Here is a 27,066-nt window from a genome sequence, read left to right on the forward strand (position 1 = left end):
ACCAACTGTACTCAACATGACACATGATTGTTTCAATATTGCATCAAGTCACAATTCTGTCAGTTTTCACTTTTGACCAATCAGGGGCCCCCTGGCAGGTAGGGGGCCCCTAGGCTGCAGACATATCTAGCCTGTGGTGGGGGCCCCTAGGCTGCAGCCATATCTAGCCTGTGGTGGGGGCCCCTAGGCTGCAGCCATATCTAGCCTGTGGTGGGGGCCCCTAGGCTGCAGCCATATCTAGCCTGTGCATTAATCCGGCCCTGTATACAGTGTATTGGGTGGGGGGCCCGTTCAGATGACTTCTGTCGTGGGGCCCAGCCAAAGTGTTGATGTCGTGGGGCCCAGCCAAAGTGTTGATGTCGTGGGGCCCAGTCAAAGTGTTGATGTCGTCGGGCCCAGCCAAAGCCGTCAGCAGCCCTCCTGCACTGTGACTGTGCGACAGTCTATGAAGGTTTTTTCAGACTGCATTGTTTTCAATACAGCCCTTCACACTGTATATGAATTGCTGCCAACAGTAGAGCACTGCAACATTTGTCCATGGGGCAAGATATTTTTACTTGATTAGATTATTTTACTCGTTCCAAGCAAATATTCCTTACAATAATTTAAACAATATCACCAAGTAAAAACATCTTGCCCCATGGACAAATGTTCGAAAACAACTTGAAATAGTCTAATTTCTAGTTCTTAATTCCAGTTAAAAAGTACAAGTTATTAGGTCATTTTACTTAAAATAAGATCGATTAGATGTTTTTACTTGAAACTAGAAAAATAAGCTTGCTCAGATTTCATTTTTTTGCAGTGAGGTGGTGATGATGAAGACTAGACTGTGAATAATAGTCTATTTTTAGCTGCATCGGCTGGCCGCCAGTCAGTGACATTTATTGTTCATCATAAAGGCAGTAAGTGGAATACTATGATGCCCCCTGCCCGCTCAAGCAGGACCGGATTAATGCACAGGCTAGAAAAGGTTGTTGCGCCTCGGGCCCCCACTTTCCAGGGCCCCCCACAGGCTAGAAAAGGTTGTAGCGCCTCGGGCACCCACCTGCCAGGGGGCCCCCACAGGCTAGGTATGGTTGTAGTGCCTAGGGCCCCTTGCTGCCAGGGCCCCCCACCTACCAGGGCCCCCAACAGACTAGATATGGTTGTAGCACCTAGGGCCCCCACCTGCCAGGGGGCCCCCACAGGCTAGGTATGGTTGTACCGCCTAGGGCCCCCCACCTACCACGGCCCCCCACAGGCTAGATATAGGTTGTAGCATCTAGGGCCCCCACCTACCAGGGGGCCCCCACAGGCTAGGTATGGTTGTACCGCATAGGGCCCCCACCTGCCAGGGGCCCCCACAGGCTAGACATGGTTGTAGCGCCTAGGGCCCCCACCTACCAGGGGGCCCCCACAGGCTAGGTATGGTTGTACCGCATAGGGCCCCCACCTGCCAGGGGCCCCCACAGGCTAGGTATGGTTACTGCCTAGGGCCCCCACCTGCCAGGGGGCCCCCACAGGCTAGGTATGGCTGTACCGCCTAGGGGCCCCACCTACCAGGGCCCCCCACAGGCTAGACATGGTTGTAGCGCCTAGGGCCCCCACCTACCAGGGGCCCCCCACAGGCTAGACATGGTTGTAGCGCCTAGGGCCCCCACCTGCCAGGGCCCCCCACAGGCTAGGTATGGCTGTACCGCCTAGGGCCCCCACCTACCAGGGCCCCCCACAGGCTAGATATAGGTTGTAGCACCTAGGGCCCCCACCTACCAGGGCCCCCCACAGGCTAGATATAGGTTGTAGCACCTAGGGCCCCCACCTACCAGGGGGCCCCCACAGGCTAGATATGGTTGAAGCACTTAGGGCCCCCACCTGCCAGGGCCCCCACAGGCTAGACATGGTTGTAGCGCCTAGGGCCCCCACCTACCAGGGCCCCCCACAGGCTAGATAAGGTTGTACCGCCTAGGCCCCCCACCTGCCAGGGCCACCACAGGCTAGATATGGTTGTACCGCCTAGGGCCCCCACCTACCAGGGCCCCCCACAGGCTAGATATGGTTGAAGCACTTAGGGCCCCCACCTGCCAGGGGCTCCAAAAGACAGTGCTAGATAGGCTAGATATGGCTGCAGCTTACGGGCCCCCTCCTGCCAAGGGGGGCATTGATAAAAAAGAGGCGGGAGGTCATCTATAATTGTAGAATTGTGACAAGATGTGGCATTGAAATTAAAACATTAGTCTGTGGTTGAGTTTCAGTTTCCAATCGTGTTAATACTCATTCCTGGCACAGAATTATGATGCCAACAACCTTATTTTATTGCGGAATTTGTCTGCTGCGGGGGCCTTACAGCAGCCTGTTGCCTAGGGGGCCCTGACACTGCTCTCAACAATACACGGTATTGTATAGGTACTGTAGGTGTAATGTATGCTACTGTCTATGTCTAATTGTCTATGTCCACACCTTAAGTCTATGTCTATGTCTACATGGGAAAGTAAGGAACGTAATTTCAAATTCTTTGTATGACCAGTGCATGTAAAGAAATTGACAATAAAGCCGACTTGACTTGACACCCTACTGATATAAGTGGGCTTTGGAGGACACAACCCGTAAGCACATTTGAAACAAAAAAGAAATTGATGAGTAAGGCAAAACCTGATGGTTGGCAAGACTTGACAATTATAAAAGAAGGAGATAAAAAGTTATAAGAATGTGTTTTTTGAGCATAAAGCTGTCATTTTTCTCGCTCTGGTATATTCTTTAGATTCTGGCCATTATGTAGTTACAGTATGTGGATTTCCCAAAAATATTTTCTGATGAAGTGTGTATGCTTTTTTGTGTGCTTTTTTGGCCTTTTTCTTTTTTGTGGTTGTTGTTTGTTTTGGCTATATGTTCGTATTTTTATTTTTGTCCATGTTTCTGATGTACCAACATGTCTTTTCCTTGACCTAATTTAAAAAAAGGCATCTTCATATTTCATATTCTGCCCTTAATGAGCAACACATCATCACATTAAGTGGAGGAGCACTCTTGAAAACATTTCTCATGAGAGCTTCTGCGAACAGACAAATTAACCTTGTCTTTTGGATCACCATGTGCAAAATGCATCTTGTGAGTGTCTATTGTCTATTTGTAATGACAAAGTCATGAGGTAAACTGAGGGTAAGAAGTTACAAGTCAATTATTCAGAATGAAAAATCTAAAGTAGCTGTGATCTCCGGGGCAATCAACTGATGCAATATTTTTTTAGATCTGTTTGTTGACAGACCGGATACCATTTTGAGCAGCGTTGCTAGGCAATGTCAGAAACAGATGTTGTTTTTCTGTCACTTTCCCAATTACATTTGACAGGAACTTTTTTTGTTTTTGTGGAAACTTCTCGTGTCCTGAATGATATTACTGCTCAAAAAGTTGCCAAAATAATACTAGATGTATGGCATTCATTACGTCTTACAGTTGTATAAAATCTTCAAGTGTTTTGATGGCAGGGCCGTGCCCCCAGGAACAATTCCTACCCCCCGGGGAAAAATTAATGCCCTGTCCATCCAAGGAAAAAACAGAGAGAGAAAAAAGCAGCCCAATCTGGCAACACTGCTCAACAGACCACTTTCCCCGTTCTCTACACACTGCCCCTCCCCCTCAAGTCCTTCATTCAAGCCACTCCTCAATACAAATAATTCTGCTCTCCAGTCAGTTTGCCATTTCCCAGATTCAATCGCCACTGGTCACTCTGGGTTGTCTCCGCTCTGAAATTGTCGCCTTCAGCAGATAGCGACTTTTTTGGAGTAGGCCTACCTTGAGAAGATATTTATAAAAGACACACTTACAGAGTTGAACAATTATCTTACTTTGTTAAACTGTCAGTCCTTCATTGAATCCCAGTGATCCCAATCCGATTTAGCAACTTTTTGTTGATTGTTGACAATACCATTTTGAGAAGCATTGCTAGGCAATGTCAGAAACAGATGTTGTTTTCTGTCACTTTCCCAATTACATTTGGCAGGAACTTTTTTGTTTTGTGGAAACTTCTTCTTGTGTCCTGATATTACTGCTCAAAAAGTTGCCAATATAATAGATGTATGGCCTTCATTACGTTTCACAGTTATATAAAATCTTCAGGTTTCCTTTGTTTTGATAGTGAGAGTTCAGAGGGTGATGAAGATGGAAGTCTCACAGTCGAAACATGTCAGGTAAAAGATTTTCAAAAACCTTTTACATGTCTGAAACAAAAGACACTTAAAGATTTGAGTTGCCAATACGGTATCGTGAGAGGCAGGGCTACTGACAACTTTGGCCAGGCATGGGACAAAGGGCCCCCCCTTGGTCTCCCTGGTGAGATATTTTGCTGAATACACGGACATTGGTCTTTTTTTCTGAATGGACTGCTGCTGGAAGTTATGAAACATTTAAAAAGTTATCAAAAGTTATTTACAGGGTACCTGGAGTCCCTGGAACAGCATGGGGTTAGGTGCCTTGCTGCTCAAGGGCACTTCAGCTATGGATAGAGGTGTAAGGGTGGGATTCGAACCTGCAACCCTCTGATCTTAAAGTGATACTGTCCCATTTTTTGAAATAAGCTTATTCTACACCTCTCCTTGAGTTACATGATTGAGTTTTACCTTTCTCCTGTACTGTCAACCGTTCTCTGTGTATGGCAGTGCAAATTTTACCTCCATGCTAACAATTAACACCGAGTCCTATGAGACCAGCTGGCGGCTAACTGGTCTCATAGGACTCAATGTCAACTGCTAGCATGGAGGTAAAATTTGCACTGCCATACCCCGAGAAAGGTTGAAAGTAAAACCCTATTATTTAACTCAAGGGGAGGTGTAAAATAAGCTTATTTCCAAAAATGGGACAGTATCACTTTAAATCTCCCTAACTAACCATGATGCCACGGCTGCCTACTCACCGGGAGCAAAGCTGGTCTCCCCGCTGAAGCGCACCACACCCGTCCTCTGGCCCACCACGAGGACCCTCTCGCCCACGTGGAAGTCCGAACCCTCCAGCACCACCACTCCGCCACCCGGCGGGACGCGACCACTCACTCCTGAGGGGGGGGAGACAAGGGTTAAGGGGAGAGGAAAAGAAGGAAAATGGGGGAGTGGAGAAAAATAGGAGGACAAAGAGCAACAAATTACTGACATTATTATATCTCTATAGCTCTACAAATTACACAAACGGCATGGAATACAGCAACCTTCAGAATATCATAAATATGAATAAAGAACCAAACACCCCATTGTCAGGTGTTGTTTATGACCTTACAGGCTATGTTTAGACAAGAAACTGGCCATTTTAAAATACACGTTTTTTTGATATTCAATTTTTAATTTTTCAATGTATCATAATTAATATTCTGAAGGCTGTTGTATTCCATGCTGTTTGTATAATTTGTAGAGCCAGAAAAGAGCTTTCAAATAACACCACAGACATCCTTCTGTGACTTACACTGACTGATATAATCAAGGCTGAATGTATTAATAATAATAATAATACTTTCGTTTTATATAGCGCCTTTCAAAACACCCAAGGACGCTTCACAGAGTGTTGTGTTGGAGAGTGTGAGTGTGTGTGCGCGTCAGTGTGTGAGCATGTGTGTGAATGCGTGAAAGTGCTTGTGGAACTAGCAGCCATAAACCTCCAGGAAGAGATGTGTCTTAAGGTGTTGCTTAAACATGGCCAGTGAAGGGGCATTTTGGATGTGGTCGGGCAGATTGTTCCAAAGAATGGGAGCAGCAACATGGAAGGCTCTGTCACTGGTGGCCTTGAGCCTGGCACGAGGGACGATCAGCTGGCCCTTGGAAGAGGACCGCAGGGGTCCTACCCTCATATGTAAACCTTTCCTAGTCTGTTTCTCCCTTAATATTGGTGTCAGATTCACACAAATGCAGTTCTGGGGTGCTACCTTGCTACTAAACAGGCACACCAAGTATGATTGAAATCTGTGTCGGTCGGCTCCCAAAGTGTCTGATTTTGTGTGAAATGACCCTGGACAATATTTTGCATGTAGAGCACAAGAGTACTCTGCATCCCTCTCACCCTGACACACGTACACAAATCACGATCTGGGGTGGATTTCTCAAAACCACAGTTGCTAAGCACGTTAGCTACTTTGTTGTTTGCAATGCAATTTTCCATTGGCAACTACCCAAGTTGCTAACAGGCTAAGAACTATGTTTTCGAGAAATGCACCCCTAGTTAACTTTTGCTATGGTATTTGAGATACTTTTCTCCTGTATACACTGTTGCCATGGTTGATAAAGGAATTACTTGATGTCGGAGACTGTGTGGATGCCCTTTATGTGTGTGAGTCCACTGCTGCCTATACTGTATTCTTGCAGTGGTGTGAACTATAGGTTCAAAGATTGTTGTTTTCTAGATTGTTTCCCTCTCTCTCTCTCTCTTTGCCCGTCGGTTTTTATTTTTATTTCATTTTTTTTACTGTGTTGTTGTGATATGTCTTTTATACGTGATATGGATCCCCCTGGGGCAGAAATAAAGAACTGAATTGAATAGAAAAAAGAAAAATAAAAAAAACCATCCTCGGCCCTGCCGTGGCCTGACGGTAGGGCACTCATCTGCTTTGCGGCCGACACGGGTTCGATTCCCGGCCCGGGTCATTTGCCGGCCTTTCCCTGTCTCTCTCCCTACTCACTTCCTGTCACCATTTTCACTGTGCTATCATATATAAAGTCGAAAAGGACAAAAAAAAACTTTTAAAAATAATAATAAACACCCTTCCACAAATTAAACTCCATAAAAATACCAGACCTGGCCATCTATGCAGCTCGAGAAACTCAGTTTCCATCTACTTTGTGGAGAGAGAAAATCTGACACGTTTTTTACTTTCTGATTTACCGGACAGGCTGTTGTTTTAGGTGTGATGTGGGACCATAACTGGACTGTGTGGACGCTGTATGTGGGGAAAAATACACAGGGTGAGTCCACTGCAGCCAAGACTGTATTCTTGCAGAGGTGTTAACTACTGTAGGTTCAAAGGTTGCTGTTTTCTAGATTGTTTCCCTCTCTCTCTCTTTGCCCGTCGGTTTTTTTTTTTTTTTTTTTTTAAATACTGTGTTGTTGTGATATTTCTTTTCTACGTGATATGGATCCCCCTGGGGCAGAAATAAAGAACTGAATTGAATTGAGAAAAGATAAAGAAAAAAAAAACACCCTCCGCCCTGCCGTGACTTGACGGTAGGTCACTCGTCTGCTACACGGCCGACCAGTGTTCGATTCCCGGCCCCGGTCCTTTGCCGGCCTTTCCCCGTCTCTCTCTCCCCACTCACTTCCTGTCACCATCTTCACTGTGCTATCATAAATAATGTAAAAAAAGACAAAATAATAATAATTAACACCCTGCCACAAATTAAACTCCATGGCCATCTATGCAGCTCGAGAAACTCAGTTTCCATCTACTTTGTGGAGAGAGAAAATCTGACACGTTTTTTTACTTTCTGATTTACCGGACAGGCTGTTGTTTTAGGTGTGATGTGGGACCATAATTACATTGCCACCCAAGAACCATTTTCTTGATTTGTGAAACAATTTTCCATCTCAATCTATGTGTCCACAAACTAAAATGATGCAGACAAGGCATAATATTAGATGACATACTATTACTATGACATGACATGACATAAACAGAAAATAAGACCCGTCTTTCGCCACCTCAATTCTTGTTATTGCTTTGCTTCGTATTTTTCTAGAAACTGCAGACACGCACAAATCATCTGAAAATAAGTACTGTCTACTGTTGCCAAAATTCTCGTTATTGTTTTCGTTGTGAGGTCTTTGGGATGTCTCTGTCAGCCAAATCCTTTTTATTTATTTTGAAAAAAGTTTGCACACTGCCTAGAATACTTGTCATCTTCTGCCAAGAAAGGAACATCAAAAATAAAGAAGTGTACATTGTGAACATTACAGCTACAATATGAATATTACAGCTGAAATGTCTGGCTGAGTGTGTGTGTGTGTGCGTGCGTGTGTGCACCTGAGAATAATACTTTGTATGCTGTCTGCTGAGCTCTTGCTACTGTTTTTGTTGTGAAAAGAAGGTATCTCAAACAAATGTAGTTTTTTGAGATGCTGGACAATTGTGCATTCAAATATCAAAGAAAATAAACAAGGCACTGCACACTCTGCTCCATGTTTCACTGAAGTGACATTTCGACCGCGTGGCCTTCTTCAAACTAGTCACTTCACCCATTTTAGCCTAAGGCACCTGCAAAAAAACGCCTGCTGAATGCCTAAGCCCTTTTTGGGAAAAGGTGCCCAGCCTCTGCCTATTACAACCTAAATATATCAGCCTCCAAAGCACATAAAAACATGAAATAAGTTGCAGTTAAAGCCAGGACCCATATCTTGCATTAGAATGTGTTCATTCAGCTCTAACATACCCACATTTTAATAAACAAACTCTCAAGAGCCTGAATGCAGCGCATATGTCGCTCCAGGTGCCAAAGGTCAAACAACAGGATAAAATGGGTTGAATAAAATATGGGGCAGAGTGTTCGCATCTTCTTTATTTTCTTTGATATCGTCTTTGTTGTGGCTGGATCTGGCAACATGTACGGTAAGCTACTGTAAATCACCTGTGTGAGGGGCTATGCTCGGGGGCTGCAGGTGTGTATTGTGTACTGTGTGTATTTGAAAGCACTTGGAGTCACCCTCATAGTTGTGATATTGTGCTATATACATGTAAATACGTATTGTTTTGTACTGCAGCTGACCTGTGTGAGGGGCTATGCCCATGTGCTGTGGCATGTGCGACACTGTGTGTATTGTTGTGATATTGTGCTATATACATGTACATGTAAATACATACTGTACTGTATTGCATTGTTTTGCACAGCAGCTCACCTGTGTGAGGGGCTATGCCCATGTGCTGCATGTGCGACATGTATAGTACTGTGTGTATTTGTTGTGATATTGTGCTATATAAATGCATACTACATTATTATATCCCCGAAACGCGGAGCGTCGGGGATGTAATGGTTTTGCGTGCACCGCCGCCGCGTCCGCCGCCGCCGCCGCCGCGTCCGCCGCCGCGTAAGGTCTTTCGTGTTAACGCGATAACTTTTGAACGGATGTTTGGATTTGTCCCAGATTTGGTGTGTGAATGCTCTAGGGCAGGTTCATGAACTGATTCGAGTTTGGAGGTCAACAATTTCAAGATGGCCGAATTCAAGATGGCCGAATTTTTGTTTGGCCCATTACTTCTGACCGGGTGGATGGATTTGTCCCAGATTTGGTGTGTGAATGCTCTAGGGTGGGTTCATGAACTGATTAGAGTTTGGAGGTTAACACTTTCAAGATGGCCGAATTCAAGATGGCCGAATTTTTGTTTGGTCCATAACTTCTGACCGGGTGGATGGATTTGTCCCAGATTTGGTGTGTGAATGTTCTAGGGTAGGTTCATGAACTGATTCGAGTGTGGAGGTCAACAATTTCAAGATGGCCGAATTCAAGATGACCGAATTCAAGATGACCGGGTGGATGGATTTGTCCCAGATTTGGTGTGTGAATGCTCTAGGGTGGGTTCATGAACTGATTAGAGTTTGGAGGTTAACACTTTCAAGATGGCCGAATTCAAGATGGCCGAATTTTTGTTTGGTCCATAACTTCTGACCGGGTGGATGGATTTGTCCCAGATTTGGTGTGTGAATGTTCAAGGGTAGGTTCATGAACTGATTCGAGTTTGGAGGTCAACAATTTCAAGATGGCCGAATTCAAGATGGCCGAATTTTTGTTTGGCCCATTACTTCTGACTGGGTGGATGGATTTGTCCCAGATTTGGTGTGTGAATGCTCTAGGGTGGGTTCATGAACTGATTACAGTTTGGAGGTTAACACTTTCAAGATAGCCGAATTCAAGATGGCCGAATTGTGAATGCTGTGGGGTAGGTTCATGTTTGGAGGTCAACACTTTCAAAATGGTGGAATTTTTATTGGGCCCATAACTTCTGACTGGGTGGATTGATTTGCCCGGTAACTCCTTAATTTAATGGTTCACCATTTCAGTGAATCTACCATATCAGGTAGGCCTACAGTGTAATAACCAGTGTAACAATATTTAATACCATGTAATACTAGTGTAATACCAGTGTAAAAATAGGCAATACCAGGTACAGTGTAATAAACAGTGTAACAATATGTAATACCATGTAATACTAGTGTAATACCAGTGTACAAATATGCAATACCATGTAATACCACTTACACACAAATAGCCTACATGATATAAGTACAAAATTGGTACATGGTGTCACACTGGTATGACGTGGTATTAAATATTGTTACACTGGTTATTACACTGTACCTAATGTGGTATATCCACTGTAATAGTGAACCATTAAAACAGTGTTACCATTTGCCCCATTTTTTCCTTCATTTTCACAATAGTCATTTGGTTTTAAGCCTATGCACGTCATTGATATATGTATAGATATTAAATATATTTATTTTATATTTTGTATTTATCATAGACGTTCATGAAAAGGTGGACGGGAGTGGTAGGAATGATTGAAGACTGGAAGCGTCGCGTTTCGGGGATATACCTTAAGCAGTCGAAGGCGACTGCACAGGCAGTCTAGTTTATTATATGGTGTGACGTCATCGGTCGAATGCTCCATTCATTTCAACGGGGCTCCCCAACGTTCGCACGTCTGATATTTGAGATAACGGACGGGTTGGTCTATATCAGACCGCTGTCAATGGCAACAAGACTTTTCACTGCTAAAGCGAATGTTTCATATCACTCCGCAGGGGGTCCGGTCTTTTGTCACTCTAATCAGCTGCTGTGATAGACAACACCTGTTGTCTAGGCTACCTGTTGCCTAGCGGTGTTCCACAACGGCACTGTTTTGTTTTGTGCAGCAACAATCTTTTGACATGAAAAATTATAATAAACTTAACATTAAATAAAGAAATGTGATATTGTGCTATATAAATGCATACTACATTATTGTATTGTATTGTTTTGTACTGCAGCTCACCTGTGTGAGGGGCTATGCTCGTGTGCTGCTGCATGTGCGACACTGTGTGTATTTGTTGTGATATTGTGCTATATAAATACATTACTGTATTGTATTGTTTTGCACTGTAACTCACCTGTGTGAGGGGCTATGCTCGTGCGCTGCTGCATGTGCGACAGGTGAGGTTGGGGTGGGGGTCCTCTGGAGCCGTGTTGGCCGGGGCCCTGGGGGTGCTGGCGCTGGTTCTGACCCGTTCGCTGGTGTTCCTGTTGGCCCCATGCAGGTCCAGGTGCCGGGGCAGGAGGAGCGGCAGGGGGACGCTTCCAGTGGCGCTTGGGGGGTCTGGAGCGGAGAGCTGGGCTGTACCTTAGAGCACAGAGATGAGGAAGAGTTAGAACCAGGAGAAAAGGGAGATGGAGAGAGAGAGAGAGAGATTGAGAGAGAGAGAGAGAGAGAGAGAGAGAGAGAGAGAGAGAGAGAGAGAGAGAGAGAGAGAGAGAGAGAGAGAGAGAGAGAGAGAGAGAGCGCTGGGCTGTATATTGGAGCACAGAGATGAGGAAGAGTTAGAACCAGGAGAAAAGGGAGATGGAGAGAGAGATTGAGAGAGAGGGGGGGGGTGACGCAGAGATTGAGCAAGAGACAAAGAGAGAGAGAGACATGCAGAGAGACAGATAGAAATGGAAGTACAAGAGGGAGAGAGAGAGAGAGAGAGAGAGAGAGAGAGAGAGAGAGAGAGAGAGAGAGAGAGAGCTGAACGTTACCTTGAGTCCAGAGATGAGGAAGAGGAGGAACAGCTTCTGGACAGCTGGACGCCTAAAGGTTTGTAGAAGGGAAATGGAAACGGAGTGAAGGCGAATTAGTATTTCACTTTTTTATTACATTGCACTTAGCTGACGCTTTCATTTTTTCAAAGCGACTTACAGTTATTATCTGTGAGGGTATTGATTAAAGTCCCTGGAGCAATGTGGGGTTAGGTGCCTTGCTCAAGGGCACTTCAGCCATGGATGGAGATGTAGGGAGAGGTCAGGGGGTATTCGAACCTGCAACCCCATGATTGAAAGACCAACTCTCTAACGACTAGGCCACGGCTGCCCCACACTTTTTATATGCAGTATGCATGCAGGATACAAGATGCTGCCAACAGAATGTCACCAGAGGTGTCAGAAGTAAAATAAAAAGATGAAAATGAAAATGAAACATCCTTCCAACACAGGTCTCTTATCTGAGTAAATAAGACCTGTGTACTTGGCTTACAATCAGCTGACTCTGCACTGCTTGGATCCAGTTTGTTGTGTGTCCTTGTTGGGTTTGAATGTTTTTCAGTAACAACATGAATTTATACACCATTGATTTATTTTTAATTTTACTTTTGACACCTCTGAATGCCACGATAACACAAAAAATGTAATGTGCTGCTGATACCCGTGATGCAATTTCTGACATTCACACCTGGGTGCTATGACATGACATGGAATTAGTAGCACAATGTTAATCAGCAATCTGAAAACGGTAATATTATCTGCCGTGCGCAAAGCTGGTTAATCAACTCCACTTGCCTTCGCTTAACTCAGTGACACTAACAAATGGCCTTTTTAAAAATTAACATATTGGGGACACTACCAAATGGCATTTTTTAATGAACATATCAGGGTCACTGACAAAAAACCCTTTCTAAATTAACACGTGCAAGGGCTCGCCCTCTGCCCAACTGCAAAAGTGGGGTAGGACGGCCGCATGCTAATTATTGTTCCAGTTATATCATTATATTTTGAATTATTTTATTATATTTTAATTATTACATTTCCAGTTTTCTTGATGGCTACCCAGGTAGCAAGCACAGTCTGCCCGATTTTGGCTGAGTGTCGGCGCGGCTGGAACACTGGTTACCGTGACTCAGCCAACACTTTATAGAACACTGAAAATAACTGTCACTTCATGCAGTAACTAAGGTGCTGTTTATACATACCTGGGTATTTTAATAAACAAACATTTTGCTTAGCGAAATATTTTCGTTCACATCAAAGGCAAATACGCATACATGTGCTGTTGAGAGCTGTCATAAATACGTTAAGCCTGTGGGCCGTAAGTAGTGCCATTCAAGTCTCCGTTTATCTCTGTTTATATACAAACGCTAACCGGAGATTTTAAAAAATCTCCACTTTTGCCGAAGTTTTTTTTTTAGCTTCGTTTATAGAAGGAAAACCTTTGTTTGTGAATGAAAGGCACAACCGAAGGGGAAGGTCTGCGTTTATCAAAATACCCGGGTATGTATGAACACCGCCTAAGCCAACACTGAAAATAACTGTCAGTCTCATGCAGTAACTGAGCCAACACTGAGCCGACACTGAAAATAACTGTCAGCAGGCCCGTCACTAGGTTTGAGAGACAGGGGGGGCTTAGCCCCAGAGGAAGAAAATGATTTTTTTTTCAGCTCACCTGCTAAGGTTTTGTCTATGAATTCACTATTTTAAAACCCCTTAAGACGCGGCTTTATAAATTTGTTGTTACCAGTATGGTAATGACCAAGTCATGGTGCATTACTAAAGGGCCGGTGTTGTGTCATAGTATTGTAGTGCTATGGTAGTTACATTTCAATGTCTATTACAGCGTGCCACTGGAGGTACGGCGCGCATTAAGGGGCTACGAGCAAAGAAATCCCGCACACTGTCCATTCCACCAACAAACTTTAATACATTGTTTCGGTCATCCGACCTTCTTCACACTTGAATGACAAGCCCACTGGGATAATATCCTACGCACCTGCTCACCTACAGAGGTGTGCAAAAGCGTCTTCTTGAACAATTATTATAAGGGCACCATACCGATTTTAAACACTAGTGATTTTTTTATTTTATTCACATTTTAATGAACATTCCTTATATGTAGGGGCGGTGGTTGCTCAGGTGGTAGAGGAGGCTGTTCAGCAACCAGAGGGTTGCAGGTTCGAGCCCCACTCTGCCTGACCCCATTGATGTGTCCTTGAGCAAGATACTTAACCCCAAATTGCTCCTGGCGGCAAGGTGGTACACCTAGTGCATTCCAATATGCAACCTTGCGTCCTCCACTTGTGCTTGTGGCCACGCCCCGCCTCCTGGCCCCTCCTCCATGGAGAAAACAATAAAGTTTCCCAGTTGTCAGCCTAGCCACAACAACTTTTTGGGGACTGTTCTCATTCACAATCCAGTTTGCAAATGAGAATATGACTTTACAATTGATCATTTGCAAGAAATTGGAATATAATGCTGTTGTCAGTGATGTCATCATGACGTAGTTCTTCCTGGTATGAGGCCACAAGCACAAGTGGAGGACGCAAAGGTTGCATATTGGAACGCACCCACTGTGTGGCAGCCAGGGCCGGATTAAGATGGCCTGGGGCCCCTAGGCTACAGGTTGCTGTGGGGCCCCCTGGAGGGCAAATTTCGTGACAAATTTACATAGACAGTGTCATAATTATGAGATAGGAATTAAGGACAACAAGTCTACCAACTGTACTCAACACCAGAGGTGAATTTTTCAATACTGTGCCCTGTCACAATTCTGGAATTTTTCCCCCTTTGGCCAGTCAGGGGCCCCATGGCAGGTGGGGGCCCCTAGGCTGCAGCCATATCTAGCCTGTGCGTTAATCTGGCCCTGTGTGGCAGCCACTGCCGCCGGTGTGTGAATGTGGGTGTGAATGGGTGCAGCTTTGAGTGCTCAAAGGAGTGGAAAAGTGCAATCACAAGCACGAGAGGCGATTCTAAGGTCAGGTGGGGCCCCAAGAGAAAATGCAAAAGAATGAATATTTGAACCAAAATGGCCACTACTGTGGTAAAATGTTTTTCATTATCTAGAGGCTTGGGGGCCTCAAGTGGCTGCCTGCCTTGCCTGGTGGCAAGATGCGCCTCTGACAAGCACTGTAACCACATTCACTGGTACAGTAGGCTATCCAGTTTCAAAATACCATAAAGGAAACATCTGCTTCAATACATAGCAAAGTAAATACTTTACGTACCGAATAAACCCTTTCTCACATCTGCACTACAATCAAAGAGGGTAGAATAATAAAGAGGCTTCGAAACCCGCCCACCCAATGCAAAAGTGTGTGCTCAAGTTGGATCTCCTAAGGGGGCGTTGTCCCCTCCTTATCTCTGTCTAGAGTATCTCTGCTACAATGGTTGCAAAACACCAGCAACCTCTAATAACGAGACAAGCACAGCTGGCACATATACAGTGCAGTGTACGGGGGTAGGTGTACCGTAGGTGCTCTGGCTCATCGTTTTCCTTGAAGCACCAGTTAACACACCACACCACACCGCCATCCATCACTCACATATGATTTAAAGGGACACTCCACCCATTTTGCATTAGGCTTTCCATTGCTAGACACCCAGTCATACTTTTGAATGGTCTTGCAAAAATCTCTCAATTCCCCCTGAGATAGGAGAAACCCGCATTCATCTCTTAACACTTCCTGTGTCAATGATGTAAAAATGGTCATTTTGCATCATCGACATAGGAAGTGTAAGAGAGGTGGATTTCTGTTGAGACTACAAGCCTTTTCCCCACCTTTTCAACCCCGCCCATAGGGGGTTGGACCTAATGCTCTAACAGACCTATCACAGATCAGTGTCCCAGTGCTTTTGAAATCACTGGCATTGAGGCTCCGGTAAGCAGTGTTGCCAGATTGGGCTGTTTCCCACCCAATTGGGCTGCTTGGGATAGCCGTCTGCGGGTAAAAATGGCATTTTACAGGAAAACTCGCCCAATCTTTCCCATCGACATCAATAGAATTGGGCGGGATTTAGTGCTTCCAGGCGGGTTTTGAGCATTTTTTGGGCTGGAAATCATCAGCCTCATCTGGCAACACTGCCAGTGAGTCACTGGCATAGCTGGAAAGGAGAAACTGGACCACACTGCAGCTTAGTTTTCAAGACTTTATTTTTTGCACACACCCGACCAACGTTTCGGTGTTGCTACACCTTCTTCAGAGTCAAATGATAGCAAGAGAGAGACACACATTTCAAGACTTGACATTCACAGGTGATCCCACTTGGTTTGGCTAAATTGGTCTCATCTCATTGCAGGTAATTGACCCCACCCCCCAACACCAGGACAAGATTGCAGACAATTAGACAGAGAGGCTTCGTAGAAAGGCATTTTGGATTCATACTCTAAATTCAGTGGAGCCTCAGGGCATAAATGAGGAACACAATATGTCTTGCTCTCTGTAACAAATTGTTCCAGCATCACGGCTGTGGTCTTGTAATAATTGTAGCTGTGGTTTTATTGACAATGTTCTTTGTGTATTGTTTTTTTTTTCACTTTTTTATTTTGTTTTGGGAAGTTGGCAAGCTGTCTAATTGTCTACAATCTTGTCCTGGTGTTGGGGATGGGGTCAATTACCTGCAATGAGATCAGACCAATTTAGCCAAACCAAGTAGGATCACCTGTGAATGTCAAGTCTTGAAATGTGTGTCTCTCTCTCTTGCTATCATTTGACTCTGAAGAAGGTGTAGCAACACAGAAACGTTGGTCGCGTGTGTGCACAAAATAAAGTCTTGAAAACTAAGCTGAAGTGTGCTCCAGCTTCTCCTTTCCAGTGATGTCTGTCCCACTGTGATGCACCTGCAAGCAGGGTTGCCAGATGAGGCTGATGATTTCCAGCCCAAAAAATGCTCAAAACCAGCCTAGAAGCTCAAAATCCCGCCCAATTCTATTGATTTCTATGGCTAAAATTGGGCGGGTTTTTCTGCTAAATGCCATTTTTACCCGCACACGACCATCCTAAGCAGCCCAATTGGGCGGGAAACAGCCCAATCTGGCAACACTGCCTGCAAGCTGAGGGAGGGATGATGCATAGAGTCCCAAATAACTGGGTGTGGCCTGTGGAACTTGAGCATCGCAGTGCATTATGGGGATTGTTGTCACAAATCCACAAGCACTAAAAAGTCATTTTCTGCCTTTTCTTGGCCAAGAAGGCACCAAATTAGAAATGTATGTTACTATTCTACTATAAATATGACCCACTTTCAGTAACATATTCATGTCTCCACCGGTGGAATGCCCCTTTAACTTGAACCTTTTACAGACATAATGGTGAAGACACACCCCTCTCCCTCTCCCTCTCCCACTGCGCTGGCCCGTTAGAAGTCTCTCTGATCTTCAGATCAATTTAGCTGAAAAAGATTATCCTGTCTCAGTCTCCTAACAATGGAATTCTCTTTCATGTTCGACTGACTGATGATGATGAATCCATTCACTTACTTTCACACACGCACACGCACATGCACACACACACGCACATGGACACGCACATGGACACGCACGCACACACACACGTCGCGCGCGCACACACACACTGGCCACTCACTCGTCCCTTTGAAGTGGTTCCCAAAGGAGAATCCTAATTGGTCATTTGCCAATTGGCACTTACCAATGGTAACCATACAGAAAAGAACCTTAGCAGCCAAATTAGCGGCTAAATCACCCATTTCATGCTCTATTTTAGTACTTCGTCTTCATAGGTCCTGTAAAGTAGCACACAGAACCAGTTATTTCAGTGAGTTATACTACATATTTTATTGTAAATATGAAATCATTCTGGAATAGACTTTCAGCTGCATGGTTCTGTGGAGGGGAAGACTCCAGCTAAAGCTTCCACGTCGTTATTTCCACAGGACTGGGAACCTTGTCAGGCATTATTGCGTACTTGAGTTCAGGAAAACATGTCTACAAAGAATGTTATATGGCTATTTTGAAGCAATTTTGTTACCATGGAGAGCAAAACTTTGTTTGTTTTTTCTTTGTTTTTTTTATCATTATTTTTTATTTCTGTGAAAGATTCACCAAGATTTCTCAAGTTAAAAATAGTCAGTCAGATACAAGCTTTAGAAAAAAAAAATTGCACAGCACTAACGTCCAAGCCAAAATCCCTCACCAATGGCAACCCTTGTGGATTTGGATTTGGATTTGGCATTCACTTTCACCCTGATGACATGTTATTTTATTGTACCACCACTGCACACACATCCCCTAAGGAACTAATAACTTTGCTCTCCACAGTCAACGTTTTTTTCCTCCAGAATGAAGTCCAGTTGGAGTGCTTCCTGGAACTGTCTAGTTTTTTAAGATGGTGCTCTTTGGTGACAGGCTTGGTTGTTGATTTCAAAAAAGCTTTAGAAATACCAAGGCACTCATCTTCTTTGTAATTAAAATGCCTTTATTTTGTTGGGCATAGCATGATTAAAATACTTTGACGCGTTTCGGCATGAAGCCTTCGTCAGGAAGTCAGTTTTTTCCTCCAGATGACCCAACCACGGCTGAGCATTCCAGATTATAAGAGGGCCTCAAGGTTTCTCAGCATTCCTGTCAGGTGGTTATTACGCATCGCTGGTGGCAGGTGGTCACGCATCGCTGTTGGCCATAAGGGGGTGAGCGAACTGAATAGAGCAATGGCGGATATGTGAGTTTTTAACCAGCATTAAAGAACATTAAGTAGTTTTTAATTGTATGGTGCATGCATTGTATGCTGGTAGGGTCCATCTGAAGTGCAGTCTAACTCCAAGACTATTGGAAAAGAGGATTCCCCAAAATGTGCAGTGAATGAGCAGTGAATCTATATTTGCATGGCCATCAGCACACCAACATTTCGCAAACCACATTGAAATGTACAAGGGGGTGCGCAGGGAAAAAAGTTTGGGAACCCCTGCCCTAAGGAACTAATAACTTTGCTCTCCACAGTCAACGTTTTTTCCCTCCAGATGACCCAACCACACTTGAGCATTCCAGATTATAAAAGGGCCTCAAGGTTTCTCAGCATTCTTGTCACACGGTTACGCATCGCTGGTGGTAGGCGGTCACACATCGCTGGTGGCAGGTGGCGTAAAAGGGCCAGTAAAGACACTGAGGAACACAAGTTCATTTGATTCAATTATTTATAGTGAGTTCGTGTGTCGCCCTTTTCTCATACAAGTCTGTTCCAGGAGACATGATTTTTGATGTGGGGCATGGGGCCTGGAGGTGTTATCTGTTCAAGTGCAAAAGTTTTGTGCTTTACTGTGGACGATTTCGGGGGGACGTGACCATAGGTGCAACGGCTGTAACTGTCGATCAAAGGAGTACACATCATTTTGGAAAACGGCGTGGGGGGGGGGCACCCTCTCCTGTGGCAATAACGTCTCCTGTTTTGGAGATATTATATGAACTGTAAGATATCAATCCTATATTTGCAGACACTGGTGCATGTGCCTACTGTAGGAGGGACTACATTTACATTTAATTCTGTTTTTAATATTGCTTTTCCTTTTTAAATGTCCTAGTCTTTTGTAATAATGAACATGTACAAGTACACTTTTAATAGGAGGTGTTTTATACACCTGTTACACTTTATGTGTTGTATTTGTATCGTCTATGTTTGTATGTCAGTTTGGACGTTGGAGTCTGTAATAAAACTTGATTGGCATATTATTATATATGTATATTACATTATTATGTTACATTACAATTAGCTGATGCCTTTATCCAAAGCCACCTACAGTTAATTACATGGTATTGTTTACAGTCCCTGGAGCAATGTGGGGTTACGTTCCTTGCTCAAGGCCATGCAATTCAGCCATGGATGGAACCTGCGACCCTCTAATCTTTAGACCACGTTCATACAGAATGTCCCCAAAAGTTTTCACCGCTTGTAAGAGACCATGTACAGTCGCTACTGTCTACAGGCCCTGAGCAAATAACAATCCATCAGGAGGTAAGAGTATTGCTGCGCTCTAGATGTTACGAAAAATAACTAGGTGCGTGGACGCAAAAGAAGTAAGGTACTGTATAAGGTTGGAGCAGGTTCGTACACTAAACAAGACACAAAGGTCAAGCACAAGTATTTTCCTTGTGCTTGACCTTTGTGTCTTGTTTAGTGTGCGAACCTGCTCCTACCTTATATCTCAAATAACAATCCATGACATTTTAAGGAATTAACCCTGCAATGAATGAATAAAAAAGAAAGAAGAAGAAACTGAGTGCCATCTATTCCCTACATTTTCTGACTACTTCAGAGACGCACCAACAATAATAAGGAGGTTGTAGCCTAAGCTAGCGCCACCCGCTGGCGGTCACATTTTTTTTAACTTGCATAATGATTAAATTCTGCCAGTATGCCCTGAATCTGACAAAAAAATCACAATGCAGACATGTATTTTGAATCAAAGCAGGCAGGGTTTTGAGGGAGTGGTGACGAAGCTCGCGACGCTGGGAAAGCACAACAAGGAAGATGGCGATGATTGGTCAGAGCGTTGGCCTATAGGCACAGGCACGGTTTGAAAGACAACGGGTTGTTCTCATCAACAATCTTCGGATGTATCGTTCATCGGGGCCAGACTAAATTAAACATCCAATCTCACATTTAGTCTGGTTTATCAGGCTAAGGAAGTTGTGGAAGATAAATACAGGAAAACAAACACTGTTATGCGATGACGAGGCCCCCTGATTGGACGAGACCCTGCCCCACCTTGCTCAATGCAAAAAAACGCCTATGACAGTTCCAGAGACCATGTACAGTGTCCACTGTCTACATTTCCAGAGACAATGTACTTTGTACAGCAGGGGTCCCCAAACTAAGGCCTGGGGGCCGGATGCGGCCCGCCAGGCCCCTTTGACCGGCCATCCACCTCTCTGCATCTCACCATTTGAACTGGCCCAAAGAAGCAATCCTCACAGAAAAAAAATATATTTTGTTTATCAACAGGCCTTCCTACAGTTTAATTTTCACTAACTTAGTGTGAATCACCATAAGTTTCTTGTCTTGACAGTTTCTCATCTCACTTTCTATTGTATCACTCCTAAACTGTCAATCACCATATGTTTCTAACCTTTACTTGCAATTTTTTTACATGATTATTGGGAAATTAAATCGAATACCTGTGATATTTCGAATTGAAAAACATATTAAGTACTCACTCAATTCTTTGCAAATCACTTGTAATTATGAGCTACTTTGTGCTAGAAATTATGAATGAAGGAAGCGAAGGACAGCACTCTTCTGATTTTTCTGTTTATTCGCCTACGAACATTTCGGGTAGAGCCCTTCTTCAGCGTGTAATAGCGATTGTCATGCTAGAAATTATGGCTATGACAGGCAGTGGCCTAGAATACCACCCACATGATTGATCCCGGCGCCTGATCACAGTCAGGAACGAATGTGGCCCCCAGAGAAAAAAGTTTGGAGACCCCTGATGTACAGTGTCCACTGTCTACAGTTCCAGAGACCATGTACAGTACAGTGTCCACTGTCTACAGTTCCAGATCTTATATTAGCTCAGACAGACGGAGGGAAAAACCAAACAACCAGGAGATCACTGACACTCAAGCCTGGGCCAAAGCCAGTTACTGTACTACACTGTACGGCCACACTGAGGGATCTGCAGTCATTAGTTCCACATTCATGCTTCGGCTAATTAAAGCAAAAGGGGGATTTTTCTTTCTGATTTTTTCTTTTTCCTTTTGGCACAAAGATGCTTGATCATCATGAGTGACTGAGATGAGGAGGAGGAGAAAAGCGAAGCGAAGAGGGAAGCGAAGAGGAAAGCGAAGAGGGAAGGGAAGCGTGGTGATTAGTTAAGCATGCCGCCATCTTTATTTCCCAAAACACACACACACACACACACACACACACACACACACACACACACACACACACACACACACACACACACACACACACACACACACACACACACGCACACGCACACACACACACACTGCCAACACGTTCCCAACAGACACACACTCTCTCTCTCTCTCTCTCTCTCTCTCTCTCTCTCTCTCTCTCTCTCTCTCACTTGCTGTCCTTTGTACTGCCTCTCCTGTTCTAGTTCTCTCTCTCTCTCTCTCTCTCTCTCTCTCTCTCTCTCTCTCTCTCTCTCTCTCTCTCTCCCTCTCTCTCTGAACACCAGCCAATTAAACTGTGGGAGTTAAAGCACTGGCAGATGAAAGGGGCTGCCTCTACAAAACTTGGCTCAGAGTTTGGTGACACATTACCGTGTTAAAATCATCCATTCTGGTATCCATTTGTGTTAAAATCATCCATTCTGGTATCCATTTGTGTTAAAATCATCCATTCTGGTATCCATTTGTGTTAAAATCATCCATTCTGGTATCCATTTGTGTTAAAATCATTCAGCCTGGTATCCATTTGTGTTAAAAAAATCATTCATTCTGGTATCCATTACCGTGTTAAAATCATCCATTCTGGTATCCATTTGTGTTAAAATCATCCATTCTGGTATCCATTTGTGTTAAAATCATTCAGCCTGGTATCCATTTGTGTTAAAATCATCCATTCTGGTATCCATTTGTGTTAAAATCATTCAGCCTGGTATCCATTTGTGTTAAAAAAATCATTCATTCCATCATCGGTTTGCGTTAAAAATCACCATTAAGATCATTCAGTCTAGTACCAATTTGTGTTGACATCATTCAGTCTTGTACTTGTTTGAGATACACACCATTCAGTTGAGTACCCTGTGTGAGTAGCATACCATTCACACTGCATAAAATGAAATCTAAACCATCTTATTTTTCTAGTTTCAGCTAAAAACATCTAGTCACTTTTAATTTAAGTAAAATCACCCAATAACTAGTATAGTACTGAACTAGAATTTGAAACAAGAACATAGACTACTAGATATTTGACTGTGGGAAGTGTTTTTATTTGGTTCTAGTTTTTACTTGCTATAAGCAATATCTGCTTGAAACGAGTGAAAAAAGCAGTAAAAAATAATTTTCCAGTTTGACTTGATGTTTTTACTTGCAATTAGAAAAATAAGCATGATCATAAGATTTTATTTTTTTTGTAGTGCAGACAAGTACCTGTGTGAGCATCAGTGGACTCAACTTTGTCTTCATCATAAGTGTCTTTTGGCTTAACATCTTTTAACCCTTTTCTCACCACAGGAAAAGAAGAGGACATGAGGAAACTCAGAGCAAAAATAAAACATTACAAAAAGAAGAGTTCAGATGCAAAACCCCCTAACTCCATTTCTGAAGACCTGCACTTCTATATTTTTAGAGAACCCCGTTGTTGGATTGGTTTACATTCATGTACTTGATAATACATATAAATAGCCATATTACATAAATACAATAAAAAATGTGCAATTTTGATAGCTTTGTATTAAAAAAATGAATTAAGATTATTTTCTGAAATGGCACTTTAGGGGTTTTGCATCTGAACTCTTCAAATATAGTTGTAGTCAATGAAATGCAAGTAAGACGGGTGCGCATAAAGAAATGGAAAATAGAGAGGACAGTGATGACCAAATGTGCCTTTATGGCGGAAATGGATATGAACAGTTTTGTTGCATGATGACGCAAGTGCCATTTTTTTTATTTTGGGGGGGCTTTTTTGGACTTTTTAGAACAGTGTGAGAGTAGACAAGAACACACACACAAAGACACACACACAAACACACACATGCAAACACACACACAAACACACACACACACACGCACGCACACACACACACACACACAAACACACACACACACACACACACACACACACAAACACACACAAACACGCACACACACACACACGCGGACGCAAACACACACACAGGCACACACACACGCAAACACACACACACACACCCACACTCCACTCTCCACTTGATGGAATACTACTTGTCTGTCTGACACTATTGTGAAACCCATTTCATCATCAATCAATATGTTCCTTCCTCCACTGCATGAATACCTCAGTTCGTTTCCCCTGGGTTTCCCTGTCATAACTATGGAACAAAGAAAAAAAACACACGCACATCCGTCCCAAAAAGACTGGGAGCAGGACTAGCAAAGTCATAACTATGGAACAAAGAAAAAAAACACACGCACATCCGTCCCAAAAAGACGCAAAGTCACATGAAAACTGATAATAAAGTCTGTGACGAAAGGTCACATTAAATCAAGAGAAACGGGAGCTTGGTGTCACGGACGTTATTTTCAGTTTTCATTCTCCTGTCATAACAACATGTGTGGGGGAGACTACAGCGGCAGATGTTTGCTCATCTCACATCACCAAATGTAAACACACACCTGGTGTGGGGAAAGGGGTCAGGAGAATACAGGGGTGTAAATAATAATTCAAATGTATCGATATATTGTGATATAATCTGACGATTGAATCGAATCGCATCGTATCGTGGGGCGTTCTTAAGTATCGAAAATAATCGAATCGCTGGCCACTACCCAATGCCCTAGCTCCATAACATAATAGAAGTGCAAAAGTAATTGTAATAATTCAAACGTATCGATATATTGTGATATAATCTGACGATTGAATTGTATTGTATTGTAGCGTGGGGCATTCTTAGATATCGAAAATAATCAAATCGCATCGCATCGAATAATAAGATATCGATATTGAATCGTATCGTCATTTACATCCTTAAATATCTACAGCAGGGGTTGGGTTCCCAACTTTCTTCAACTTGGGGCCCACTCGAAATTGTCAAAAATGTTCTGGGCCCACCTCTGACCCAATAAAGAATAAAACTCAAATAAATCAACAGCAACACACACCAAAACATGATTATTATTTTTGGGAAATGATTTCAAGGCCCACTTGGAATACCTTCAGGGCCCACCAGTGGCGGAAGTTCGTAGGATGGCTCGAGAGGCTAGCATCAAATCTCTCGCAGGGGTTCCCAACCTTTTCCAACTCGGGGCACACTGGACATGTTCACAGATGTTTGGGACCCACCTCTGGCCCAATAAATAAACAATACAACTCACAAAAATCGTCAATAGCAGAAAATGCTTTCAAGGCCCCACTTGGAATACCTTCAGAGCCCACATGTGGGCCCTGACCCACAGTTTGAGAACCACTGCTCTGTGACTGGGCATCTACAGGGGAGTAGAGTGAGTCAGCAGAGACGTGACGAGAAGAGAAGAGAAGAGAAGAGAAGAGAAGAGAAGAGAAGAGAAGAGAAGAGAAGGGAAGAGAAGAGAAGAGAAGAGAAGAGAAGAGAGGAGAAGAGAAGAGAAGAGAAGAGAAGAGAAGAGAAGAGAAGAGAAGAGAGGAGAAGAGAAGAGAAGAGAAGAGAAGAGAATAGAGGAGAAGAGAAGAGAAGAGAAGAGAAGAGAAGAGAAGAGAAGAGAGGAGAAGAGAAGAGAAGAGAGGAGAAGAGAAGAGAAGAGAAGAGAAGAGAAGAGAAGAGAAGAGAAGAGAAGAGAAGAGAAGAGAAGAGAAGAGAAGAGAAGAGAAGAGAAGAGAGGAGAAGAGAAGAGAAGAGAAGAGAAGAGAGGAGAAGAGAAGAGAAGAGAAGAGAGGAGAAGAGAAGAGAAGAGAAGAGAAGAGAAGAGAAGAGAAGAGAAGAGAAGAGAAGAGAAGAGAAGAGAAGAGAAAAGAGAAGAGAAGAGAAGGGGAGTAGAGTGAGTCAGTAATGGTGTGAAGTGAAGTGAAGAGGAGTGGAGAGAAGAGAGAAAGCTGTCTGCTGCCACCGTCACAACAGCACCGCACACAGACTGAAGAGACGCTGAGTCACCATTGCCATTTTAATTCCTGCCTTTCTTCCTTTCTTTTCTTTCTCTTTTCTTTCTTTCTTTTTTTTTTTTTTAAACTTTTTTTCACCTTTTCTTCAGTATGAATGCAGATTGAAAAAAAATACCCCCTCCCTCTCTCTCTCTCATTTTGGTTCTCTCTCTCTCTCTCTCTCTCTCTCTCTCTCTCTCTCTCTCTCTCTCTCTCTCTCTCTCTCTCTCTCTCTCTCTCTCTCTCTCTCTCTCTCTCTCTCTCTCGGCTGCCAGACCACATCCTATATACTCGTCAATGGCCAGAAGCAAAACAACAACAAAAAACATGATAAGAAAAATCCCATGACTGGAAAAAAAGAAAATAAATCTAAAGTAAAAAGTGAGAGGAGCGCGTGGGCATAAAGCACAGCACCATAGATCTCATTACCAAAGGCAGCAGTGCTCCTTATTTATTTTTAGACTATTTAAATATTTTTATTTTTAGACTTTTAAAAAACAGAGTTTGCATTTACAGTGCAGTAGAAGGGCCTTCAACAGAAATGCAAAGCAATTGTGCAAAACGAAGCAGCAAAAAAAAAAAAATGAATACATAAAATAAAAAAATAAAAAATCAATTGGAAATCAAATGAGTGTGTGGGATGCTGCTGCTGCTGGATGCTGCATTGAGCGGCTAGTGTCCTCTGGCAGAATCGCCCACCAGCGGGGCCGGCTCTTGGCATAGGCAGTATAGGCAAATGCTAAGGGCGCCACTCCAGTAGGGGGCGCCGCACCAGATAATCAGGGATTTAAGTAAACCACCATTAATAACGACAAAACAACTGCAAAATAACCAATCTGTTGGGCAGGGCCAGGGTGGCAGCAAACTGAAAAAAAAAATTGTGTGTAGGGGGCACTGAACTCATGCGTGCCTAGGGCAGCAAATCGACAAGGGCCGGCCCTGCCCAACAGCTAAGACGGGGCCTTTTTCTGGGCCTGCCTTCTGAAGAACTGCTTCAGAACAGAGTTCTTCAGAACGATTTTTTTCTGATCCGAAGCCAACTGAGCTGCCCCCTCCCTCGGCGCTTCAAAAGGAACTTCAGGCAACTGTAGGTCGCTTGCAGACACACCTGCCTGTCTGTGTGAAAGCTCACTCACCTTTGCTGATCTAAGAGGGTGAGTGTGTGTGTGCGTGTGTGTGTGTGTGTGTGTGTGTGTGTGTGTGTGTGTGTGTGTGTGTGTGTGTGTGTGTGTGTGTGTGTGTTCACCTGTGTTGATGCGTGAGGTAACGTGGGCGGCGTCGGCGTGGTGCCGTGAAGTGCATAGTGTGTGTGTGTGTGTGTGTGTGTGTGTGTGTGTGTGTGTGTGTGTGTGTGTGTGTGTGTGTGTGTGTGTGTGTGTGTGTGTGTGTGTGTGTGTGTGTGTGTGTGTGAGAGAGTGTGCTTCACCTGTGTTGATGCGTGAGGTAACGTGGGCGATGTCGGCGTGGTGGCGTGCCGTCCTGATGGGGGTGGAGGCGAGAGGAGGGCGGACCTTTGGGCGCTCCGATGGCTTACTGATCTTGGACAGAGGAGCGAAGATACCTGAGAAGACGCAGAACAATTAGGATGAATAAAGAGAGGTGTCAAAAGGAC

The 27,066-nt window shown here is 43.8% G+C and overlaps 1 protein-coding gene across 1 annotated transcript in view; it reads right to left on the minus strand.

Annotated features, from left to right (window-relative positions):
• The window catches only part of zgc:103755 (uncharacterized protein LOC449988 homolog), a 119,064-nt gene that overhangs the window by 14,016 nt on the left and 77,982 nt on the right, over positions 1-27,066 (minus strand). The window contains exons 9-12 of the mRNA XM_063183415.1: positions 26,881-27,015; positions 11,713-11,764; positions 11,088-11,317; positions 4,886-5,023 (exon numbers count right to left, since the gene is read on the minus strand). Of these exons, the coding sequence (XP_063039485.1) occupies positions 4,886-5,023; positions 11,088-11,317; positions 11,713-11,764; positions 26,881-27,015 (555 nt within the window). The remainder of the gene's footprint in view (positions 1-4,885; positions 5,024-11,087; positions 11,318-11,712; positions 11,765-26,880; positions 27,016-27,066) is intronic.

Source organism: Engraulis encrasicolus, chromosome 19 (genome assembly GCF_034702125.1).
Source record: "Engraulis encrasicolus isolate BLACKSEA-1 chromosome 19, IST_EnEncr_1.0, whole genome shotgun sequence".
In the NCBI taxonomy this organism is placed as follows: domain Eukaryota; kingdom Metazoa; phylum Chordata; class Actinopteri; order Clupeiformes; family Engraulidae; genus Engraulis; species Engraulis encrasicolus.